General features: G+C 39.4%; 1 protein-coding gene across 12 annotated transcripts in view; it reads left to right on the plus strand.

Annotated features, from left to right (window-relative positions):
• The window catches only part of HDAC9 (histone deacetylase 9), a 454,940-nt gene extending 436,366 nt beyond the window's left edge, over positions 1-18,574 (plus strand). For all 12 annotated transcript variants that reach the window (XM_058035907.1, XM_058036403.1, XM_058035984.1 and 9 more), the window contains 2 exons: positions 2,845-2,998; positions 12,098-18,574. In XM_058035907.1, the coding sequence (XP_057891890.1) occupies positions 2,845-2,998; positions 12,098-12,137 (194 nt within the window). In that variant the 3' untranslated portion in view covers positions 12,138-18,574. The remainder of the gene's footprint in view (positions 1-2,844; positions 2,999-12,097) is intronic.
• The last annotated feature ends 5,690 nt before the right edge of the window (positions 18,575-24,264 follow it).

Raw genomic sequence — 24,264 nt, forward strand, 5'->3', positions numbered from 1 at the left:
GTTTTGGCTTGATTGTTTTCTCCTTGCAATCCATGATTGCTCTGGTTTTGTATGAATGAAACCAACAGTATGCTTCATTCTTTCCCTTGAGCTCCACCAAGTTCTCCTCAATGACTGTAACGGTGCTGGTAGAATTTCACATTCCAGCAGAGCACAGTAGAAATGGCATTTTCAGAGATTGGAGTGATTTGAGGCCAATACTTTTTGACTTCTTTTAATTGTCAATTCACAGCTCCTAACAAATCTCCTTGGCAGCTGTGTGCTGTGATTGGCTCCATAACTCTTTGCCTGCAAGTCTTTTGGCCGAACATGCATTCAAGGCCTGTATGTTTTACATGCAGGAAATAAATGTTGTCCTGGATAAAAAGAAGCTTGCAAAGCTTATCTGCTTACCCAAGCAGAAGAGCTTACATTTTTCTGATTTTACGGAAAAACCTATCATTGTTTTCCACAGAGCATCACAGAGCCCTCTTTTCATGAGGTACCTGCTGCTACCTGGATGCTATTTCTAATTGTGACTGCTAAAACATTTCCCCCACAAACCACAAACACTCTGCCAGGTAGTTTCTTTCTCCAGGACCCTCCACTGCAGTATATGGGCTGCCACCTGCCTCCTGGCCTGACTCTGCTCCCTCTGTGACTGCAGCCCCTCTCATAACACAGCTCTCAGTGAGGGGAAACAAAGAGCACCACCAATCGCTTGGGAGTCAAGGGCAGTTAAATGGGTGTAGAGAGCCCACTAATATGCTTGAATTGGCCCTGAGTTTTAATGTTACAAGAAAGTCAGGATTCAGGGGGCAGCTGGTGTGCAAGCCTGTGTGTGTGAATGAACGAATGTGATGTAGCAATCCTCACTGATGCTGTTTTATTGTTGCTGCAGGAGAGCAACACAGTGGTAGCTGGGTACTAATATTTTATTTTATGAATAAAAGCCCTTGAAAACTCCAGCAGTGAACATGGGTTCATTTCTTTTATAGGCAAGAGGGGGTATTATTCCCATGCCAACAGATTTGATTTTCTTGCACATCTGTTTCTGCAACAAAAGCCCCACCCACTCTGTGAACATTTAGCTCATAAATTATAGGGTTTGAATTGGGTGTGTATTGCAAAGACTGACTTTTGTACGTAGGATCTGTGAGAACACTGTGGAATGCTCATATAACTTTTTTGTTTGTTTTTAGTGTATTTTTTAATGAATAGAGAATATGGTCTCTGAGCACAGTAATAATAGAGAATATTTTTGTCTTGTTTTTATAAAATTTGCCAGGCTCCAATCATTGAGCCTACTGTTATGTACATAACTTTTTAGCTCTGTCTTTCATGTTTTTGGAGCAAAGCCAACCTCCTAACACTTAATCTCAACTTTGTAGGATACTTAATACACTTTATATTTTATCCCCAGAAGGTCCCTGTTATTTAAAGATTCTGCTAACTACTCAAACGTGCACACTATTAGAGTTCAAAGAAACACTCTGGCCATACTCACTTATTGTTCTTGAAGATTGACTTGGGCTTTCATCTTGCAATGATGTTTTTGAATAAAGACATTTTCAGACTTTATTGACAGCTGCTTTCTCACTGGAGGGAAAAGTTCATCCTTCCAAAAGCCTGAAACTGTGTTGAGAGCTGTGTTACCAAAGAGGGAGTTTTCAGCAGCCTTTCTGCAGCACAGGCAGCACCACTGCTGGCCTGGCCTCCCAGCTGTCAAAGCCTCCAGCTACCCTCTGGATAAGCACCTCAGTTCAGCCTGCTGCCCAGCTGCCAAAATTCTCCTTTTAGTCCTTGGAAAGGTCCCCTGCTTGATCCCCTCTCTTTCACAGCTGTTGAAACCCTCTGTCTAATTCTCAGATAAGTACCCTGATCCAACCTCTGCAGCAGCTGCTGAAAGCTTCTTGCTAAACACTGAGTAAGCTCTGGTCCAGAGCTCCCAGACTTCCCAAAGCTCCTAATCCCCAGGTGTCATCCACCTGGCAATTAGTGAGTGCTCAGTGTTTTACTGGACTGTTAAGAAATATGTATGTAAATTCGTACTTATTCATGTGGTTTCCAATAATCAAACAGTTTCTTAAAAGCCGTGCTGCTACTTCTTAATAGCAGATCATTTTGTGTTTAGGATGAGTCACCTGCCATTATTCTTTGCATTGCTTGACGAGTTTCTTCTGTTGCAGGCAGAAATCTGAAAATACTAATGCTTTTATTCCACTGCTGTATTTTTACATAGCAGACCAGAAAGCTCTATCCCTTATGACAGCTGGCAGCTTTCCAGCAACAGCCAGTTCATATATGAAAGTTTTAACTAAATTATTGTTCTAGTATACGCCCTGAGGTTGGAGGAGAAAGAACATCCAGGACTAACAAACCTGATTGTTCTGGCAACACCACTTCAGTCTGAGCTGGCATTTCTGACTTCTTTCCTTTTCAAGACAGTGCTGTGTGAGCACTTTGTACAACAATGTACATTTTTTACATTTTGCTGTCTCTGCATCAACTGTGTGCCATATCAGAACTTCTACTTATTAACTCTGCTCTGAACTCCCATCACCTTGTGTAGATAAAGCCAATAGCCTTCCTGACAATATGTGTTCATTAGTCTGTGTGTTACTCCTCCAGTTTATTACCTTCTGGGGAAGGGTGTGACACAGCTCTTGGAACGAAAGCACTTTCCAACTTGGCATTCTTAGGTTCAGAAATAGACCTCTTCACTGCAGTCTGAAATTTCAGCTGTACTGCTTACACCACAGAGATTTTAAACTGTAATCACTCAGTGTTGAACTAAGTGATTACTGTTCTTGTACCACCATGCTAGCTAAAATTCCCATAAATTATTATGTGTGTTTTCCTTAGGCAAGTACTGGAAGTCAGTGGAGCCATACTCTGTGCCAGTGGATTGTGCTCTGGCTGAGTCTCAGAAGCAAGAGAGGGAGGAGACAGAAACAGTATCAGCTATGGCCTCTCTTTCAGTGGATGTTGAACAGTGTGTTCCTCAGGAAGGCAGCAGGTAAGTGCATGAAATTATTCCAGACAACAAGGCTTTCACTCCAGCCAAGTAAAATGAAGAAGAAACCAGGACTAAGGGTTGTTTCAAAATTATTTGCTAATTGACATACCTGGAGTTTTTCATCCCTGGATTTCAGTTCTCTCACTTAGCCACTGGAAGCAGAGATATTAACAGTTTTTTGGGTTTGGTATCTCTATTTCTGTACTAAAGTTCATGATTATAACAAGAACCTTGTTTTCTTCCCATGTCTACTTCTTGCTACTTCATAAAAACTGCAATATCCATATGAAGTAAATAGACATGGTCAAGTGTAATCAACCATATTCTTCTCATTAGAAGCTTTTAAAATCTCTTTTAATTTTCTAGGAAGGTGTTCAACAAACAGTCAGATAAATTTAGTAACAATAGACTTAAATCACTAATGAGTGATATTAGACAAGCATTAGAAGTTACTTTCCTAGAAGAAATGTGAACAGTGCCAGTATAAAACTTAAAGCTATCCTGACCAGGATTAGGGCCAACATTTTCTATGTACTAAGATGATAGTACACCAGCAAAGAATGAGAGTGCAGATTTTTCCAGCTTGTCATCTGCTTTTTACATTAATGAAAATTGCTTTCAAGTTGTAAATTAAGAAAATGATGCAGTAAATGCTATTATGTGTTGTGCCAATTACACGTGAAAAAAACACAGTAGCCACCGAATATTGTGTCATCTATAATCAGAAAAGCCACTGGAGAAGGTTTTGGAGTTTCCTATTTTTTTTCTTCTAAGGAAAAATATTCCTGGTCTTCACCAGTAGAGAAAGACACAAAATGTAGTGGAACTACTTGGGTTCCATCATACACAGAAAATAGGGGAGGGGGGAGGAAAGATGAAAAAAGCCTTATAAGGAGACTCATCAGCTCATCAGGCTGTGGAACAACAGTAGAGAAAGGAGGGAACTGTGGGTTGGGACAGCAGTGGTGGGAGTGGAGCCAGAAAGATCCATGGCTCCTACATTGTGACTGCTTCTTAGTTGCTTCAGTTCTTCCCTCCTGTGTTGCGTCTTTTAATCAGAACTGAACTGATAGGCACCCAGGGGAATAGTGCAGTGCTCAAAGCTGTGGATGTGTTTGGCAATGAGCATCCCTCACAACAGTGGCAACACTCATTTGTCAAAGAATTGAGGCATGGCTCAAAGGGACACACAGTGAGTGGAGCTAGCTAGTAAAGTTCACAGTATTTTCATAATTACCTTTCCAATTGTAATTATATTTAATATGCCATGGCTATTCTTGTTGTAGGATTATTGCAGACAACTTTATAAACGCTTAGAGAACAGTCCATGATGAACACAAGATGTATTTTAGATTTGTGACTGTGGTAATCAGTGCTCAACTAAGGAATAATGTAGTTTTTCATATAAGTTTCTGACAGTTACAAGACGCTTCTGCTAGCTAGGGACAGAAAATTCCCACTTGTGTGTGCATAGCTCTGAAATATAAATAATTTTAGTTAAAGTATTGGAAATAATGCAGTGAAGCAAATTAAAGCTATAAATTGTCTGGAAAAGGGCATGGTTAATTTTGTGTATTTTTACATTGCTGAGAATAACTAAAAAATTTATTTGTTATGTGCCTCCACTCAAAACTATCAAGAGCAACTGCTACTCCTACATGATTTGAACAAAACAACCCTTTGACTAACACTGCACTTAATTACTGTACTTATTACCTACCAACTGATAACCTGTGACAGTTTCCACCCATTCTGAAAACAATTTCAGGGCAGCACTGAGAAACCTGGCAGAAAATGGATGTACTGAAATGTGCACAAGTGGAATTCGTGTGGCTGCCAGATTCATTACACTTCATCAGTTCTGGACTCTTGTAGGGATGAATCCATTGTGATGAATTGTTTTGTGGAAAAATGACTTCGTTTGGAATATCTTCTGTGGTGCGCAAAAATTTGTCAGCAGCACAAAAAAAAAAAGCCTATGCACTCGTGTGTCCTGAAATCTCTTTCTGCACTTGTAACCCTCAAAGAAGTCACATGAACCCAAGTTGCCATTAGAGAGGTGACAGGACAAGAAAAATGCTGTCCCACTGGACCAAAATTGATAGTTAGGTTTTCTGAGGCTTTTGAGCATCATTATCTTTGTTTTCTTCCTGATGAATGTAAGGAACAATATGGAATCAAAAGTGATCCTCCTGAAAGTTGAATTTTGAGAGTCCTCAGCTGTGAGGAAACCTGAGAAGATCTGCCTGCTCTCTGAGTGTGAATGAAAATCCGTCATGGAATGTCCAGGGAGTGAGCCTGTGACATTGCATGCTTTGGGTTCTGTATAATTTACTTCATTTCACATAAGCGCACCATCTATTTCATAGGTACATACCAACACAAACAGCAGTAATGTAGAGACGAGTTCAGCTCTGTTTTTTCACGTTTTTTAATGCGTGTTGTAATAAAGGACCATGTATGCGATGCAGACACTTCTCCAGACACTTCCTACGGCAAACAGAGCAGCAGGGATGCGAGCAGTCGTGTGGGGTCTCAAGCTCCATTAGGAGGTGTTCCCTTGCTCCTACTGGTGTAGATGGGGTCACCTTCTGAAGACCTGTTGCAAGCTTTTGCATCGAGTGCTCATTTGGGAAAGTTGCTTGTGGCAGGTAGGGTGGGAGCAGAGCAGGAAGCCCTGTGGCTGACAGGGCAGCCAGAAAGGTTCCTTCCTTACACCAGGAGTCAGTTTACTTCCTCTGAATTCCCACCACGGTCAGCCAGGCCGATAGTTCTGGCCCGCAACTCCAGGCCTGTTTCACTGATTCGATGGCAGAGATCCTGTCGACTTCAGCTCTGGATGGTCAGGCCTCCAGATGAAGAGCAGCAGCAAGAGTTTCTTTGCGGGAAACTCTGGCCAGTTATGTTGGAGGATATATTGGTGTTGGAGTGAGATGACTCACTTTGAACTCAGATTTTGGGCAAAGCAGTTCTTTTCCTGGCCAACTCATATCTGACTCATTTACCACTGATGGATAAAATGCTCCTGGCTAAGGCCCATATAAAGTATTTTTATTTCTTTCTTCTCTCTTTCTTTCTTTTCTTCAAGTGACAGTGCCGATTATTTTTTTACTTGATTTTCTCTGGCAGGGTAAATGAAGAAAAACGTGTAAAGCTGCTATTCTTTTGGTGTTTTATTTTACCAAAGCATAACTCTGCATCCTAAGGTCCAATTGAGTCTTGATTATAGATGTTGGAAGAGTACAGATATAGAAAAAAGAGTTTGTGGATAGGATAGGAAACATGTATGGTGCTAACAGGGATTTAAATAGAGATGCAATTAGAGGAACAGGCATGCCCTATAAAACATTTCTAACTACCAGAACTTTTGTGTGTTGATAACTGTTTATTCCCTATGTGAGATACAGATTTAGCTGATTAGAATTTTGCTTTAGCCAGACATCTGTTTCAGAAAGTGTGCTGTGAAATATTCAGTACGCTGCTGTCCCTGATACCTTGGAGCTTCTGTATGTTTCTTCTTAAAATGGAAAAAGAAAAGGGTGTGGAGAGAGATCTTTTGCACTTACTATTTTTACAGGAAGCAGTAAATCTTGAGATGACATTTATCAGAATTTGAATTTATGGCTCTGGTTCAGCTGAGCATAGATTTTACTCAAATGGAAATGAAAACAAAGTATAATTTTTATTCTTAGTGTTACAGAGCTACCAGTTGCAGTTTCAGTCAAATTGCATTATATTAAATACTAGAGCAAATGGTTGAATCATGGGGTACAGCTAGCTACCATTTAGGGTCACTTGCCATATTTGTCAACTCATAAAGCTTCACTTGCCATTTCACTGTTTGGGTGTCTACCTCAGCTGTGCTGAGTACACAGCGCATGCCTGGCTGTGCCCCACAGGGTTTACAATCCCCTCCAGGCTCAGGAGCTGCAGAACAGCTTTCCCAGGCCAGCCTACACCCTCATCTTGCTCACCTTCTCATCCATCCATCCTTTGATGGATGTTCATTAGGAAGAGAACCAGGAGTAGAGGAGGCTGAGAGCCAGCCTTGCCCTGGTGAGTTGATAGATCTTAACTGCTCTATCTGACCATCCTGTGTAAAAGCCTTGAGGATGCATACACAGGCATAAACTTTTCAAAACCTTTTTGAACCAGCTTATATCTCTGGGTAAGCACTTGGGTAGTGAACCCCACAGCCTCATCAGGCATCACACTGCTTTTACTTATTGACCAATAAAATCATTGGGAAACCCCTAGGTCTTGGATTGTGAGAGAGAAAACAACCTTTCTTACTCATAATCTTTGACCCATATCTGGTTTTAAAGGCTTGAGCTTCTCAAGACTCTGTATTCCTGCTGGTATGGAAATAATTTCTTACCTTTTTGCTCCTCTCTGTGCTTTTTGTAGTTTCTTTGAGATGGAGTAAAAGCTGCATGCAGGACTCCAGGTCACATTGTGAATTTACACAGTAGCTAATACTGGGGATGTTTTGTTTCTATGGCTTTCTGCTCCTCTACCATTAACTCCAAGCTCTCAGTCATAGCCATCACTGTTAAAGCAGTTAAAGCTGTCCTCCCTCTTTTGCGTATTCTGTGCTTCTGTTGTGTCTTCTCCTCCATACAGAAATGCTGCTATGGGCCTTGGAGCTGAGTAGTATTGGCAGTTTGGTGTCGTCAGCAAACATTATCACCTAAATCTACTTGTAGTCTGCCTAGTCTTTTTGAGATGCTCTGGAGAATTCCTCCATGGTGAAAATTCACCAATATTATTCTGTGATTCCTGCTTTTTTTGTATTGTCAGTCTGTGAAAGGACCTTCTTTCAACAACCAAGGTTCTTCTAAGCACTTGGATAAAATTGTTGGAAGACCTTCTTTGCAGAGGAAAATCACTTGATCTCCTCTTCCCTAATTTCCTTCAGAAACTTTTAATAAATTTGAAAGGATTTCCATCTTTATAAGTGTTAAGACCTAACTGTTACCCAAATGACTGTTGCCTGAATGCCTACTAATTCCATCACTGATTGTAGCTGCTTTCAATTTTGCCATACAGGCTTACTGTACCTCCTGTGGTTTCCAAAGGGGGAATTGCTTTTCTTGCCTTCTCTACCTCTTGCTGAGTTAAGCTGCAGAAAATGCTCAATAACTGTTTCTTTAACAACATCCTAATCATATTTCCCTGGAACTTAGCAGACAAATATCATCTGCTCTTAGAAATTTGGCAATGTTTGGTGTATCAGTTTGTTCTAGCACTGATTCAGTTTAGGATAGTTCATCTGCAAGTAATAAAATCTCACTGACACATCTCCAGTGAACCCAGATATAAATAGTTCATTTTACTTTTGTGGTCTACCTTCCTTGATGCTCCTTTTATCCTTTGATCATTTCCTCTGATGTATTTTGAAAGATCTTTTTATTATTAGCTTTTATGCTTTTAATATGTTGCTTTTCAGACTTTCCTTTAGTTTGCTTCATTGAGGGTTTACATTTAACTTGCCAGAGTTTATATTTTATTTCATTTACCTTGTTTGGACGTTACTTCCTCTTTTGAGGGTATATATGTAGTTACCTTATTCTGCTCTTAAACTAGGATGGCTTTTTACTTTTAGTTCCTTTCTCTTTGATCCATACTAAGTCCATTTTTACTAGGATATATACTTACTCAGAATGTCTTATATAACTAACCTCTTTAGACACTCCCCAAATCGCCTTCATGATATAGAAATGTATCTCTTTTTCCCCAGCTCTTTGCTACCAGAGGATCACTTTTCAATTACAACGATCTTCCCTGAGACAGCTGAGTTAAATTAGGAACAGATTATGGCATAAAATAGCCATACCAGGCCAGAAAAATATATCTTTTGTTCAGTTTCTACCTTGGAAACATACCTTGAATTTTTATTTTTTTGTGTGTGACAATTTAGTTAAGAGAACTTTCTGTAATGCTCATTTGAAAAAGAAAGTAAGAGAAACATTTTCTTTTTTGAGTGATGTACAGAGTTTATCTACGTTCTTCAATACTACTTTTTTTAAAAAATTGTAGATATCAATTATTTTTAATATTTTTCTCGTAAATAATATTTATTCTTAAATTGCCACAGTACAATATTTAAGATGTCACATGTTTTGCCAGATTTTACCCATGTGGTAAAATTTTTGCCTCATCTATTTATTTTGTGGCATTTTGCTTAGCATTAATTACAAAGAGATTATTTCATTCTGCCATAGTTGGAATTCTACATATAGGGAGCTAGAGATGCACACTCTTCACAGCACACCAAAGCAAAGTGAATGCAGGAGGGCTCAGCTCCTAGGAACTCGTGGTTTAAAGGAGCCTTAGGGAAAAATCACAGTGCAGCCTTAGGGAAAAATCTCAGTTGTGGTTCTATAATCATTGCAATCTCAATTGGTGTCTTTCTGAATTTGCTGGCTGCATGGATTTGGTTTATATCAGACCTGAGCTCACATCTGCATCTCGAGGAACTGCTCTGAGCATACAATGTGGGATGGGGGTCCTGCCTGTTTTATGGTTTTATGCCAACTTCCTGTCAGCTACAGGAGGACTGACTGAACTGATGTAACTCACAGTGACAAAGCTGAAGTAACACAAATTTTGCCTGTCAGACTCTGCCCCCTAGATTTTTCTTTTGACAACTTTTGGTTTTGTCAGAATGGGTATATATTGATTCTCTGCTCAGTGCTAAGGGATTTACAGTGTTTTTCTCTCTGTCCTTTGGCCCCAAAACAGTACTGGCTCTCACACAAAACTCTAGCCTGAGGCCTGAGCGTTATCTCATAAAAACAAGTGTTTTTAATGATAAGCCTTTGGATAAATCCAGTAACTTCTCTGACACTAATACAATGAAGTTAAAGCGTACACATAAGTCTTCAAAAGGAGACTGAAGAAGACTGTGAGAGTACCTACACTGCAAGAAAAGATCTAGATTGCCATGTCATTCTAATTTTATCTCCCTTTCCTAAAAAGGACCTTTCATCTGGCCCTTATATGTAAAAATTATTATCACTGCTTATGTTCTGGCTGGTGAAGAATTTTGGCCTGTTGCTGGAATATACTGGAATATATTAGAATATAACATTCAAGATCAGTGAGGGCTACTCCCGGTCCTCAGGAGCATCTTTGTCAGTGAAAAATTTCCCAGTGAAAGAAGTTCTATATAAGATCCTCAATTGTACTATGTTCATGAGAATGTCAGTCCCAGAAGTCAAACACATGTGAACAGACTGTTGAATGCACTGCTTCCCTAGGTTCTTATGAATTGTCCAAACCCCTACTCTCACTTCTAGAGGTTTTCCAGAGCTGTACTCCTTCCTGATCTGCCAATCACCACCTGAAATCTATTGACACATATTGTTTCTCATTTTCAAAACCTAAAAACTGAGCTGTCATCTGCTTCCAAATTATCTTCTTTCCAGATAGAGCCATAAGGTTCTGGATGTTTAACTAGGGCTTATTGACCCTCTCTGTTGTGCCAGAGGGCTTTCAGATCTCCCACAACTGGCTGGAGAGAGTGGAAGTGTGTGGTCAACACAACAGCAACACACCCTACGAATTCCTCACCTGGAGTGTGACTTTTTTATTGCACCTGAGCACCTCAGCAGCAGGCAGGGCTCCGTCTCACCCTGGCTGCCGCTGTGCGCTCTCTGCTGCAAGCAGAACAAAGGAAAGGGGGAAAAGGGGGAGTGCAAGGGGGCTTCACCTCACTGCTCAGGAAGGGGGGAGCCCCAGTGGTTACGGTACATAGGAAACATCCTCCACCATGTGGTGAAGAACTGAAGATTTGAGATTCATTGATTAATCATCTTTTAGAGTTTATACCCTTTGGAAAGTGATTAGTCTGAAAAAGATCATCTTTTCCACATGTCATTCACCTCACATATTTTTCAACATACTATCAGTGAGCATTCCAAATCAGAAAGGAATAACCTATATAAAAATAATTTAAAGACATACTGCTCATATTTTCATTGGGAAAAGCTTTAATAAATTCCAGATTAATTTAAATTTCTCTGGCTTCCTTGGTGAATGAACTATCAAAGCCCAAGCAAGTCCCCCTTGTTTTTTTTTTTCCATGAGATCTCATGAATTTGAATTTTTTAGGAATGTTTCACTGAAGCAGTTATTACACTGGCTTACAAGAATTAACTGGTAAACATCTCATTTATTAATTTACATTTACTTTTTTCCCCTGATTTCAAAATTGCTTGAAGTTACTATATTAGAGTAGTTCTTAAGGCTGACAGACTGAGATGAAAATCGGTTTCTGTCCAAATTATTTGCCCTTCAATAGTGAAGTCTCTCCATGATCTCAGAAGCTTCCCATTTTATAATTGCCATCATATTCCTCAGTTGCAGTAGCTTGTCAGATACGAGGAATTGCAAGACTTGACATCATCTCAGCATATGTGTCCTCATCATTTTCTTATTGGTTGTCTTAGAGAGCTCATCTTGCCTAAGGTGATAATTTCCCAGAGATTATATCTGATTTATATTTTTCCATATAAAAGATAGATATAATCTGATTTTATATAATTATTGGATCCTTTTTCTTTGATAGCAATCTGCTGATCAGGTTCAGGATTTAGTCTCCAAAGTTGCAGACAGACAGGCAATGTGTTTATGAAAATACAAAACAGAAACTAGGGGACTGGAGAAGAACCTCAGAGGGAGCACTACTTGGCTACTAGTGAACAATTTTGCTTTAGTGGCGTGCGCCTGAAAAAAATAAATGCAGGTATTTTTAGCTCCAAAAGCTTGTAAAATATAACTATCACAGCTATTTTTTTCATTAAATTTTTTGATTCTGTTGACACAAAGCATGTACATTTCTGGACAAAATGTTATAAAATATTCTGACATATTTTAATATAAACAGGAACATTTTCGGTGATTGCTTGGATCTAAAATGTTTTTCCACTTGACATTTGTTTATACTTCCTAGGAAAGAAACTCTATTTATGGATAGCTGAATAACACAAATAAACATCTGAGAGAGCTGAAAAATCAGCTTTGATTATGCATGGAAATCTACAATGTCATTGTGTACTCTTGTGCCGAATTCTGATTGCCTGTTTATTTTTACAGAGCTGCTGGTGAGCCCATGGAAGAAGAGCCAGCCTTGTGAAGTGCCAAGTCCTCCCTGATATTTCCTGTGGGTGACATCATTGTGTATCCCCCAAAGCACCCTCAGACATGTCTTGTCTGCTTCTTGGGTGGCACAGATCAGATGGAACATAAACACTGGGCACAAAACTCAGAGTAGCAGCTTCACTTGTTCTTTGGATGGACTTGAAAGAGCCTGAAAGATTCCTTAAATGTAACCGCCACAATTCTAAAGTTACAGAAAAAGGGACTTGGGAGAGAGAGCCCAGAGCATGCTTTTTTAATGCTGTTTGACCCACTCACCAACACAAATTGTGAAATAGAGTATTGCAAAATTCTACATGATAGATTATAGATATGAGAAATGCAACAGCCAGCAACATACTCTGTTAACTCCGTGAATCACTTTCTGACACTTTTTACTGGATAATTTTTTTTCATACTGTGTTAAATTGTTAATAGAATTTGTTTTCTTTGCTCCGTGTAATGAAGAAAAAACCCCCACCCTTATTTTATGTGCCATTTTTTAACCTCCTGTAATGAATTCTTAGCTGAATAAGTGAAAAGCGTTTAAATTATGATGAGATATTTTAGCTAAAGGGAAAGCACTTCTTATTGTACTATAAATCCCCTGAAGTACTGTGCTTGGTGGTGCTTTATTTTCTCTTCCCTATTCCTGGCCATCCCTCCCCATTTCATGTAATCTTTTCTATCACAAAAACACATTTATGATTCTCTAAAATGATCTTTTGCCTTTAAGAAAAAGTGCTGTACCCTCTGTAGTTGACAGTAGCGCTCACCATATGTGCAGCAGAGATCAAGTATGGATAGTTTTTCAAACGTGTTTTTGGTTTGTTCTGAAATGTTTCTGCGTTCTGACTCCAAAGCAGCGACCTTCAGTAACTGCGTGCAGCTCATTTGAAGCTCAGGTGTTTCTGTGGAGGTTGTGTGGGAGTGTTTTTTACAGGTCGTGTTGTGAATACCAACTGATTCTTTTATGTAGTCCTGCACCAAGAGAACTGATGTTGCTTAAGAAGCTTCAAAGGGTTTAGGCTTTATTTTAGATCCCCGAAGTGCAGCAAGATCTCCCTGCAATGTGACTTTAGCTGTTTAATTCCATGTTTGAGAACGTAACATAGAGTTGTGCCTTTAGCTGAAAATGAACGCTTAAACTGTTACACGTGTTGCCTTACTGTCAGAGAGAGAGAGATGGGGCATGTATGTAAGAGTACTTCAAATGAACAAAACTCTGCTACAGTAACTTTTATTTTGTTTACAACCTTCTCACCTAATGAACCCCGGGAGATACCTGGAAGTATTCAGCTTGCAGTGTTTGATAGCTTGCTCAGCTTTTAAAAGCAAGTGATGTTCATTTTTTTTTTTTATATTTGCCAAATTCAAAAAAGAAAAAAAAGAAAAGGATATATATTAAAGCCATAAGTGAAGACTGTCATGCTTTTTATTCTGAAATCTGAAAGGAACCTTAATTAAAACAAGATTTTGGGGAAGGCCATGATATGAAAGATATGGAACAATATGGTTTCAGTTATAGGCAGACTCAAACCTGTAAATCAAAGATGAAAGATTTCACTCAAATAGAATTATATAATTCTCTTTTGTTATGCAGTCAGACTATATCTTTCATGCATTTGGGTTTGTTTACGATTAGCATTTTAATTTTAAAGACTTTTATTACTTATACCAAAACTCTCCACTACAAGTTAGAAATCTGAGGCATGCTTTGAAAAGGGAAATCTAAAAACAGGGATGTCATTTCCTATAATGTGAAGTAAACTTTTATTCTGAAAGGTTTACTCTGGAATGAATGTATACCCCTTAGAAAGGGAAATAAAATTCTGACCCTCAGAAAGTGAAATAAAATTCTACCCCCCATTTACAAGCGAAAACCATGCTCGTTTTAGTAATGCAAAGAGTCCCATCAGGCTAAATTAACTCCTGGTGTAAGCCACCTTGCCTGACTCTGGGCTGTTCTGAAGGGGCTGTTCACATGACTAAAGCAATCAGGAGTTCCTCCTGCATTTTCAGCAGACTTCTGATGGCAATCTTACTTGCCATTTATTGCGATTTTGTTATGGTCTTCAAAGAAAATTCCCTTCAAGGAAACCAAGGGCTGTAGCTGATGAGTTGGGTAATTTGTAGAGCTTTTCACATTTTGAAATCATGGCTGAAAAATTTTAATTGAGTGCATAGTAACGTCGCTTTGAAATTAACCCTAAAATCTGTTTGTGTCCTTAGCTTACATGAAGTTGCATATGAATTGCAACCTGAAATGTGAGTTACAAGCTTTTCCAATCAAAGTATGTCTTCTGGGGTGCAAATCAGCTAAAGCTGTCTTTCTAGCTGAAAATGCTTTTAAAATGCCAGAATAATTTGAATTAAACCACACTATAAACTCACACTTATACATTTGTACAGATGTAGTCCCAGGCAGATATCTAGACATGCTGCTGGTTGAAGTTAGGATCGTTCGGATAAACAAGTGTGCTAATAAACTGCACACAGATTGTGTCCAGAACTCTGCTCTGACTGAAGTCAACACCAAAGTCCTCTTTGATTTCGATGGGAGATGGATCAGCCCCTGCTTTTCTTTTCCCCTTTAAGTCAAGAACACCATTGCTTTTTGATTATGTCATTCCTAGGCATCTTACAGCCCTCTGGGAAATGATTGAGGCTTATGGTGAATATCAACACTTCCTTCAAAGCAGACCTGGGCTTTCTGAGAGGGCAGTTTCACTTGCTGCTGTTTTCTTCTCACAGTATTTTTTATTACTGTCAATAGCTCCCCATGGACTGGAGTTAAAATATCTTCCAGCAATTTTAGTCATAGTTCCAGGGAAATATTCACATAGACACTCTTAAAAACTGCCCAGTCTTAACTGGATTCAACAACAGATTGCAAGAATTTCAGAAAGATGCATGAATTGTGTGTTTCAAATGTAAAAATTCCAATTTTTGAGGAGACATCAAAGTCTCATGTCTCCCACAGACCTTTCCCACTAGGCTAGAGAGATTGACACCTTTGAAAATTCAGTCCCAGATATTTCAAGTTGACTGCCAAAATATCTATGTCTGAGCTTAGATTACATCTAAAACTGAGCTGAAATGCATAAACAAGATGGGATGGGGTTGGTTTCTGTGTGTAATTCCATGGGGAAGGTGGAGATGAGGAGGCAGCAGGGAGCACTCGGAGCCAGGGTGACCCTCTTGTCCTGGTGGTACAAGGGCTGCAGGCAGGCAGAAGGACATCCCACAGCACCTCCACCCCAGGCTGCCATTGCCATTGGCAGCAAATCTCCGCCTCGTGGGGGAATTCTGAAGTAATTTGTGCTCTGCCCCTGCACCAGTCACCAACCACCAGAAAGAGAGACGCCTCAGCAGCAACTCCCAGTAACATGCTTGCTCCTAAGTTCGTTTTCTTCTCTAGCGTTAGGAACAAAGTATTAAGCTCAGTTAAGCTTTTCTTGTATTACTATGCTTTTCTTGTACTTTTCTTGTATTCTTAGCTCCTTCAGTTCATAGTACAAACTGAAACCTAAAAAGAGACATGACTCAGGAGATCAAGAAAATAATGATTTTTATCCAGCTTAAGGCTCTTATCTGGGCTGGAGTAAGAACAATGATGAACAGCAAATCTCAGAACTGCTGAAATCTTCATGAGTGTTTTGCACTTCATTTTTGGACTCTGTGGAGGAATTCTGTATATGCTCATTTGGTTTTAATATAATTTGCAGCTTGATTATATGATCTCTTTTCAGGCAACATTTCTAGTGGGTAATCAAAGTTTTTGGGAATTTTGCCAGTGTAAAGATGACAGAATTATTCCCTTTTTTTTATCTTTCCTAATTTTTCTTTCAGTGCAAATGAAGCAACTAATTCCAAGTGAATCTGAAAAAAGTAAAATCATTAAGCTATCTTAAATAAATATCATAAAAGAAATGGAAAATTTTATGCAAATAAAGATGGCTATGCCTTTACTTTGCAAAAAAGTCAACAACATGCTACAGGCTGAATATAAGTGGCAAAACAAGCTTCTGTCTATTTTAGTTGGTGTATCTAAGTGCAGCCTCTCTGAAAAGCTGAGAGTCATAACCGGAGATGAAATATTAGAAAGGTTTTGCTGCAGCCAACACCAGAGGTCCTGTAGAGAACAAGAATGTAGAGACTAATTTTTGTAGACAGACAGCAGGACACTTTCAGGGCAATGTGTCTGGGACAAAGAATTAGAGGGAATTTTTCCAAAGGCACTGATGGCTGTAAAACAACTAACTCCTGTTAGCTTGCAGGGGCAAGGAGGTGCTCAGCAAGCACCTATTCTTTGGGAAATGTCCCCTCTGTCCCACCAGCATGCCCAAACTCATGCAGATGTGAACCTGGCTTGGCTATTTTCTCTCCTGAGCAGCAGCAGCAGCAGCAGCAGCAGTCACTTTGTGTGCTGATGTGTGTTCTGTGCATTTGCCCAAGAAGTTCTCAGCCCCCAGCAGACGCTTCGTAACATGACTGATAGGGGAATTATTTTTTCCTCAGTAGTGGCCTTTCCAGAAGCATAGCAGTGCATGGTTGTTTTATTTTTAAAGGTCACAATAGAGCTTTGTGAACCATTATACTTTTTTTTTTTTTTTACAGACTCCATGTGGAAGTAAAACAGAATATGTACCCGGGAAGGGGGGATGTGTTGTATGGAACCTGCCACAGGAAAGGGTCTCTCTTAAATCAAGTTTCTGCTACTTGTTTTTTTTTTCCTGGATTTGAAGGAGTTCAGGTCCTAAATTATAATTTAAGATCTTTCTTTGTCATGTCACTTGCTTTGTTTTTGTACCTGTAATTGAATTCCCCCTTGTAACACATAGAAAAGCATCTGAAAAAAGTCTGTTTTCTGACAGATTCCCTGCCCTTGGTGTGGGAATGAGAATAGCTTATCTTTGCCACTTCTTGCAGCAATTAAATGCTTCATTTTTGTAACAGATCCAAACTGCAGCAGTATTTTAAGAGTACTATTTAGCTGGCTGTCTGCTGACTGTTAAAAAAAGAAATTGTGAAACTTACATTCCTCTCTAACCTCAAAAGAAACCCATTTTGATTTTAACAATGTCATTTTTTCACTTGATCCGAAAGGGTTTTGTCCCATGAGATCTTGTTACTAGCTCAGTTCTAATCACTAGTAAATCACACACTACAGAAAGTGAAGACCAAAAAGGATGGATGTTCCAGCAACTCTCAGTTATGCCTCTTCTGCACAATCCTTCATCCTGCTCCAGTGCCATGCTCTGTGGTTAAGAATGTTAGCATAGATTACAGCAAAATATAAATTGTTCTGCACCATCAAAGATACTGCTCCTTGGATGTCAATTAGCACTCTGTGAGCTGGGCTGCCATTATTAAGGGCTGTGATTTGTGACAAAGACATGCTTCTGTGGGGATGGTCAAAAGACAAGTGATGCATGCAAGCAGTGGCACTGGTGCTGTGTGGTCAGAAGGATTCTGTGCCAAGATCTCCACATATTTCCCCTTTCTCTCCAATGCTTGCATGGCCAGAGGCACATTTGCAGTAGCAGAGCCATAGGATGTCCTGATTCAAAGACCATTTAAATCCCTCTAACAGGCTTTGGGTAATTGGGAGGCAGCTAGAGGAGGAACCCAAACTCTGCACTCAGCCGCACAAAACTGTATAAAAAGCCCAGGTATAATATCTGAGCTTGCCCTCACATAATTTTTTCTGATATGAAGTTCCTAGGAAAGTCTGTCTGAAAGAAAATTGACTCTGCTGGATCTATTCTGCCAGCTTCCTCAGCGTGTTTATATCATATGTTAGGGGAACAGGTTCATACTCATGTCTCTTGCTGCTTAGTTAACTGCTATTTTAAATTTCATGATTGGCTTAATATTCCAAGTTAGGATGCAGTAGGAAAGCATAAAGCAATACCTGGTGAAGTCATAACTGAGGCTTTCAAAGCAAGCTTACTGCCATGGGTTTTTACAAGACTGACTTTTTGGTCTAGGGATACACAGCTGAAATGTCTATTTTTTCCGTAGGAAATTGATGTTGCTATCTGTTTCCATGATAAAAACCAGTCCTTTTGCTCAGAGTTCTGAAAGTTTATCTGTAATTTGTCTTTCCAGGCAGAGCAGATTCTAAAGGATAAAGCATCAGTGGGACTGACCCAAAGGGCAACATTTTTAAAGGTCGATAGTAATATTTCCATAAGAGTAAAAGGAACCATTGTTATTATTCCTGATACATTTTTGTATCTGCAAGTATCCAATGAGTAATGTTAAGTAATATTGTGCTCCAGAACTTTGTTGATTATAGATATATGAGCATTGGATTGGCGTGAAATAGTCTTCAACCAAGTTGTTAAAATCCCTTTTGTTTTGTGTTTTGTATAATTCTTTGGCTATAGTCTTGTCCTAGTGTTAATAAAAGCTATTTGAAGTAAGCTAGTTCAATACTCTGAGGAGTTTTTTTTGCCTGTTTTATTTTTTAATCAGTGTGAAAAAGAAGTGGAGCTTTGAACATGCCACCCTGGTTGGATCATAGGATTCTGACTGTTAAAATATAAAAGGGGAAGCATGGTGAAGCTGGAGTGCATAAAAAAGGAACCACAAACGTTAATGTAAAAGTAATGTTACATAGCAGGCTAAAACACACACAAAGCAGAGCATTGCAGAGCTCCAGCTCTAACACCAAGCTCATATTCTATAGTTCCTTTGGCTCATTGTCCTGAGGCGTTGCAGAACACATAATTCTCCTCCCAGTGAAGCAATTTAAATAGCACATGCACTGTTTGGAAAGCTGCAAGGGCCCTGCTTTGTGGGCGGTGGGGAATACCCAGCACTGCAGCAATGCTCTGGGTCGCGGTGTTACTCCAGTCCTGCTGCTGCTGTAAAACTCAGAGCTGTTACCTTCATAGAACAGACCTGTTTTGGGAAAGGCACCCACAAAGGCAGGGGAGTGAGGAAGGAGTGTGTTTGTTGTGAGCACGTTTTGATCACTTGCACATTGTCAAAAGTAGCTCACAGATTGAATTGCTTCTGTGTGTGGACCTCAGTGCACCTGAACGTGAAAACTGAGCAGAGAGGAGGGTAGCTGGGAGGCACAGGCTCTTTGTTTGCACATGGAAACCCCTACCTCCTGGCACGTATCCAGGGCTGCTCCAGAAGGGGATTAAAGCCAAGTGAAGAGAAACAGCATCCTATAATTTTAGCTTTTTTTCATTCTTCAGAATAACACATCTTTTCCTTTTCTGGGGAAAAGGACCCCAAACCTACAAACACACAGCTCTATTCCATCAATAAAATACTGTTTGAAAATCTGAACATGTAACATGTAATCTCCTTGGCGTATTTCAAAGAAGTTCCATGGACAGAGAATCTCAATCTATCCAGTCTAGCTATCTACTTCTGTTTTGCTTGTTTCCTGTGATTCCATTGTGATAAATTGCAGAGCCCTGGGATAAATTGCATTCATCGTGTCTTTCTGGCTGCCTCACCTGCATTTTGTACATTAAAACTTCTCTCCTGGGTCTACTTCTAACATTCCAACCTTGTGAGAGATTCCAGTTAGACACCATTGCTGCTTTAAAATCAACCTGCCAGAATTGACCTTGCCTTTGAGAAGCGGAGTGGGTTTTTTTGAAACCTTCAGACTGAAAATGCTTCTAGGAATCTCCTGTAGATGGGTGGGAGTGAATTCTTTCAGATTCCTCCTCTCAGGTTTTTTCACTGCTTCCCCTGGAGATCCTCCTCCACAGGAAAAATCTTTCTTTATATTGGCAGCTTTAAAAGGAGTAGCAAGAGTTGGATGGCTCTTTGTCAGAAAGGGTAAATAGCGAGGTAAATCTGAGTGAATATGTGCTGAGCCACTGCTCTTCTCCCTTATTTCCTTCTGTTTTCCTTGAAAAATAAAAGGAGAAGGATATTAAAATTATGGAATTTGGTTTTAGTGTGCTAGAAATCCTTTTTGTTTATTTGCTTCTTTTTGAAGTGAAAAGTTTCATTTTTACCTTTGCTGTCACGGTGTGCAGGTACAATACTTTATTCACACAGCCTTCCTGGAGACTTTTAAAGTAGGGGTTTGCAATTCTTATTCACAATTCCTTTTCTGGGGTGGCCTGTAAAAGGGAACAGGTTCAACAAAAGCCCAAAATGAAATTCTGTACTTCAGTAAAAGCTGAATAAGGGCATGGATCCAGGATTTTGTGCAAAATTTATATTCTTAACTTGTATGCTGCTTCTGGCTGAATTTCTCTGTCCACACATCACTGAAAAATACCCAGCCTGTTAATGGCTGTCACAGGAGAATCTTCATAGATTGTTAATAAATGAATAGAACATTCCTGGTAAGATGCTAAATTACCTCTCCTGTGGCATATTTTATGTACAAACAACATAATTTTACACCATTCAGATGGTTATAGCATTTGAATGCATCATTCTTTAGCTATCTAACTTAATTAAAGATTAGTCTGTGATAAATTTATTCATTTTTATGAAAACAAAATATCAATCAACCAATCAATCAATCAATCAGGGTAAAAGCATGCATTAAAATATTTATATTTCCCCAAGGCAGTACAGATTTGTTTTCCATATTCAGAGTATCTACACTAGCTGTGACAGAGGCCCAGCCTAACTGCACACAATTCTGCCAGACTCTACACAGGAACAAAGAGTAGGAGGATAATTGCCATAATTTGTAATACTTTCTTCTCAACTTTCTATTCATTGTCTAAATTCTGCTCTTCAACTTTGGCCGTTGAAGCAACACAATCACTGAAAGTCTATTTTTCTCTGTATTTTAGGTAATCTAGTTTTGAAAACCTTATTGGAACATCTGTAGATAATCTAGAGTCTAGCCTATAATTAATCTAGTGTAGTTAATGTTAATTTGACCTACAAGCAGGGATAAATCAGACGCTTCTCTGTTCTACCTACTGAATACAGCAGGAAAAATAACACCTGATTCTTAGGAAACAAAACCCGTAAATAATCCTGCACTTGATTTCTCTAATTCTCAGCTGCCTTTCTTCTCCCTTCAAAATGATGTTATAGAAATATATATTATGTCAGCTGAAATGTAAATTTATGTTGTCTGCCACTACATCTGACGTGCAGCAGTTCTGCCTCTGCCCCCTGAGCCAGAAGGAGCCGGTCCTGGCTCCTTTTGAGCTCCTGCCTGCAGTGGGCACTTGGGTTTGTACTGGGAGCTGAGTACACAATTTAACGGCTGCAGCCACATCTGTAAAAAGCAAGAAGTGTTGAAAAACTTCTAAAATGAATATGTGTGCTCCAGTTATCCTTAAAAATGTCCAACAAATTATTTCATGAGAAGCATCATCACACTGTAGTGTTGTTGTCTTGCAATTAAATCTTTCCATCTTCGTTGACCTATGACAGCTCATGTAATCTCCTTTAGAGCCTGTATCTGAACCAGAAATGTAAATCTAGAGTGGCATCAGACAGCTTCACCTGAATCCTCTTTGTAATACCAAGATTTGCCCATAGCCATGGTTGCTGTAAGTAACTCTCTCTCTGGTTACTGCTTGATGGCACATCATGGAAGAGCAGTCGTGGTCACAGGCTCTTAGTAGAACTTGCTCCTTCGTGCTGCTGTTGAACATGACTTCTGTGATTTCTATGGGAATGTAAGTGGTTTATTGATTGAGCTGGTAAGGCCTGCTGAGAATTGATCACGGCTAGCAAGCATCTGCTGTGCAGAACTATTACCAGGCTTGCAAGGGTTCCTCAGGGGTGAAGAGAGAGGTGAGAATCTTGACTCCATGATCAGAAGGCTGGATTTATTAATTTATGATATAAGTTACATTAAGACTATACTAAAAGGAATAGAGAGAAAGATTCTGAAGCTTGCTATGCAAAGAATAGAAAAAGGAATGAATCAACAAAGGAGCTCTCTCTGATTCTCTCAGAGAGAGCTTGGTCTTTTGATTGGCCCTGAATTGTAAACATGGAACATGGGCCAATCACAGGTGCACCTGTTGCATTTCACAGCAGCAGATAACCATTGTTTACATTCTCTTTCTGGGGCCTCAGCTTCCCAGAAAAGAGAAAAATCCTAAAGAAAGGATTTTCCACAAAAGATGTCTGTGACACAGAACTTCCTTTTTTAAATTAGGAGAAAAATCCTGTGAGAAAAAGTTTTGTTGATAGTGAAGCACTGACAAATGGTCAGTACTAGGGTACACCATGTCTCTTTGTCTTCGATTCAGTTGGAAATAGACCTACTCTGAATGGCAAAATGGCTCACAGTGAATTACTCTTGAGCACTTTTTGCGGCTGAGTGGTTTGAAGAAATAATTGTATTTCAGTGGCACTCAACACAAAAATCCAAGTTCCTTGTAAACACCCAGGATTTTATACTCACAGCAGCCACAGAAGCAGTCCAGTCATGGCCTCTTTTCACAGATAGGTTTAAAAGTGTTGTTTGAGGATCCATGAAGAGCTTCTAGCTGACGGAAAAATCTTCAGAGCTGCAGTCCTTATGCCAGCACCCAGACTGTCCATGTGACTATATTTCTTCCAGATGCCTTCACATTATAAAGTTAGAATGTGTGTATTTGTGACTTCAGATGCTGAATCTGCCTCTTCTAATTTTAGCTCATTGTTTTGAGCTTGCTTGTTCTCTGGCATGTGTGTTACTTACTGGAACATTACTAAACAACAAAACCTTTTATTTATTTTTTCAAAGAAGACTGTATGAGCATATAGAGGAGATGTGGGATTTTTATGAATCACATCCTGTAGTTTCTTTGTGTTTTTACTTCTCTTATTCGCTCCTCATTTTTAAATGAGCTTCACAAAACAGAGAACAGTTTGGGTTGTATAACAATTCATGCACAGGAACTAGACCTTTTCTTTACCTTTGCTTTGCTTGATGTGCTAGCTGGTGTGATTTTGGATTTAGACTGCAAAGAACAAAAAAAAAAATCAGTAAATATTGCACTTGTGTAAGGGATAGCAACTGATCCATTTTAGATGAGGCTTCAGGGAATTTGGAAGGAAGTTATCTGAAGACTTGCAATGTTTCTAAGCATAAGATGTTGTGGTTCTTACTACCAAGCAATAGGGATTCAGTGAATGGACAAGTGAGAACAGGCACAGGCTGCAGGCACCAAGCCCTCAAAAATAAATATAAAACAAAGCCCTCTACCACATTTCAAGTTGAGCTGTAAAAACCTGCTTCAACAAGTGGTTTCTTAAATCTGCTTCAATTTTCTTCCTACTTAGAATTCCTCTGAGCAGTGTTAATGACTTTTCAAGGTACATTTTGTTAGATCCTCCTAAACAGAGTTTAAGCATCTTAATGAGTACATGAAGGAAGAAGGTGGTACGTGTCACAGAATATCTGTTGTTTAGCTTAAATTTAGATTTCATCTTCCTTTAAAACTCTCTTAGGAAGTCTTGGGTGTAATGCTCAGAATACATGCTCTTACCTCTTGGCCTCTTGGGAAGCCAAGAAGAGGAAGACAAGTGTGGCCATATTTCAAGCATAATGAGACTTGCACGGATGCTATGCACCATTCCCCATAGGATCCATAGTGATAGGACCATCAAAGTTTAGAGCAGTAGGACGTGATTCAAAATGGTCTGGGACATCCTTCATCCCTTTGCAGAATCAGAATAAGCTGCAGGAAAGAACTGTCTAAAAAAATCTAATAAAAAATCTCAGAAAAAATGGAAGCCCAGCCTCACAAACTGTAAATCTCAGAGGTCAGGACCAGAAAACTCCACAGTTACCCTTACTGATGGATCATGAACTGTGATATGAACAGCAGCTAGTATCTGAGCAGCTCAGAGGAAATTTTAAAATCAGATCACAGCAAAATGTGTCTGCTGACGTCCAACCTTATATACCCATCTTTGGTTCAAACAGAATGAGGAAGCAAGGCTTGATATAGAAGGAATTATCCCAACTATTTATTACCTGTCATCTCCACATATTCTTCATATGTCTTCATGAAAGATATTTTAAGGGCATTGTAAACTATGTCTAGAAATTGAGAGGAAATTAAGCTCCAGGGGAGGCTGCCCTGCATGCTGTACAATTCCATGACCGACTTCCCAAGTGACACAACCTTTGCTAAAGGAGCTGTGCTACGTCAGGCAAACACGTC

This window comes from Melospiza georgiana, chromosome 1 (genome assembly GCF_028018845.1).
Source record: "Melospiza georgiana isolate bMelGeo1 chromosome 1, bMelGeo1.pri, whole genome shotgun sequence".
NCBI lineage: Eukaryota > Metazoa > Chordata > Aves > Passeriformes > Passerellidae > Melospiza > Melospiza georgiana.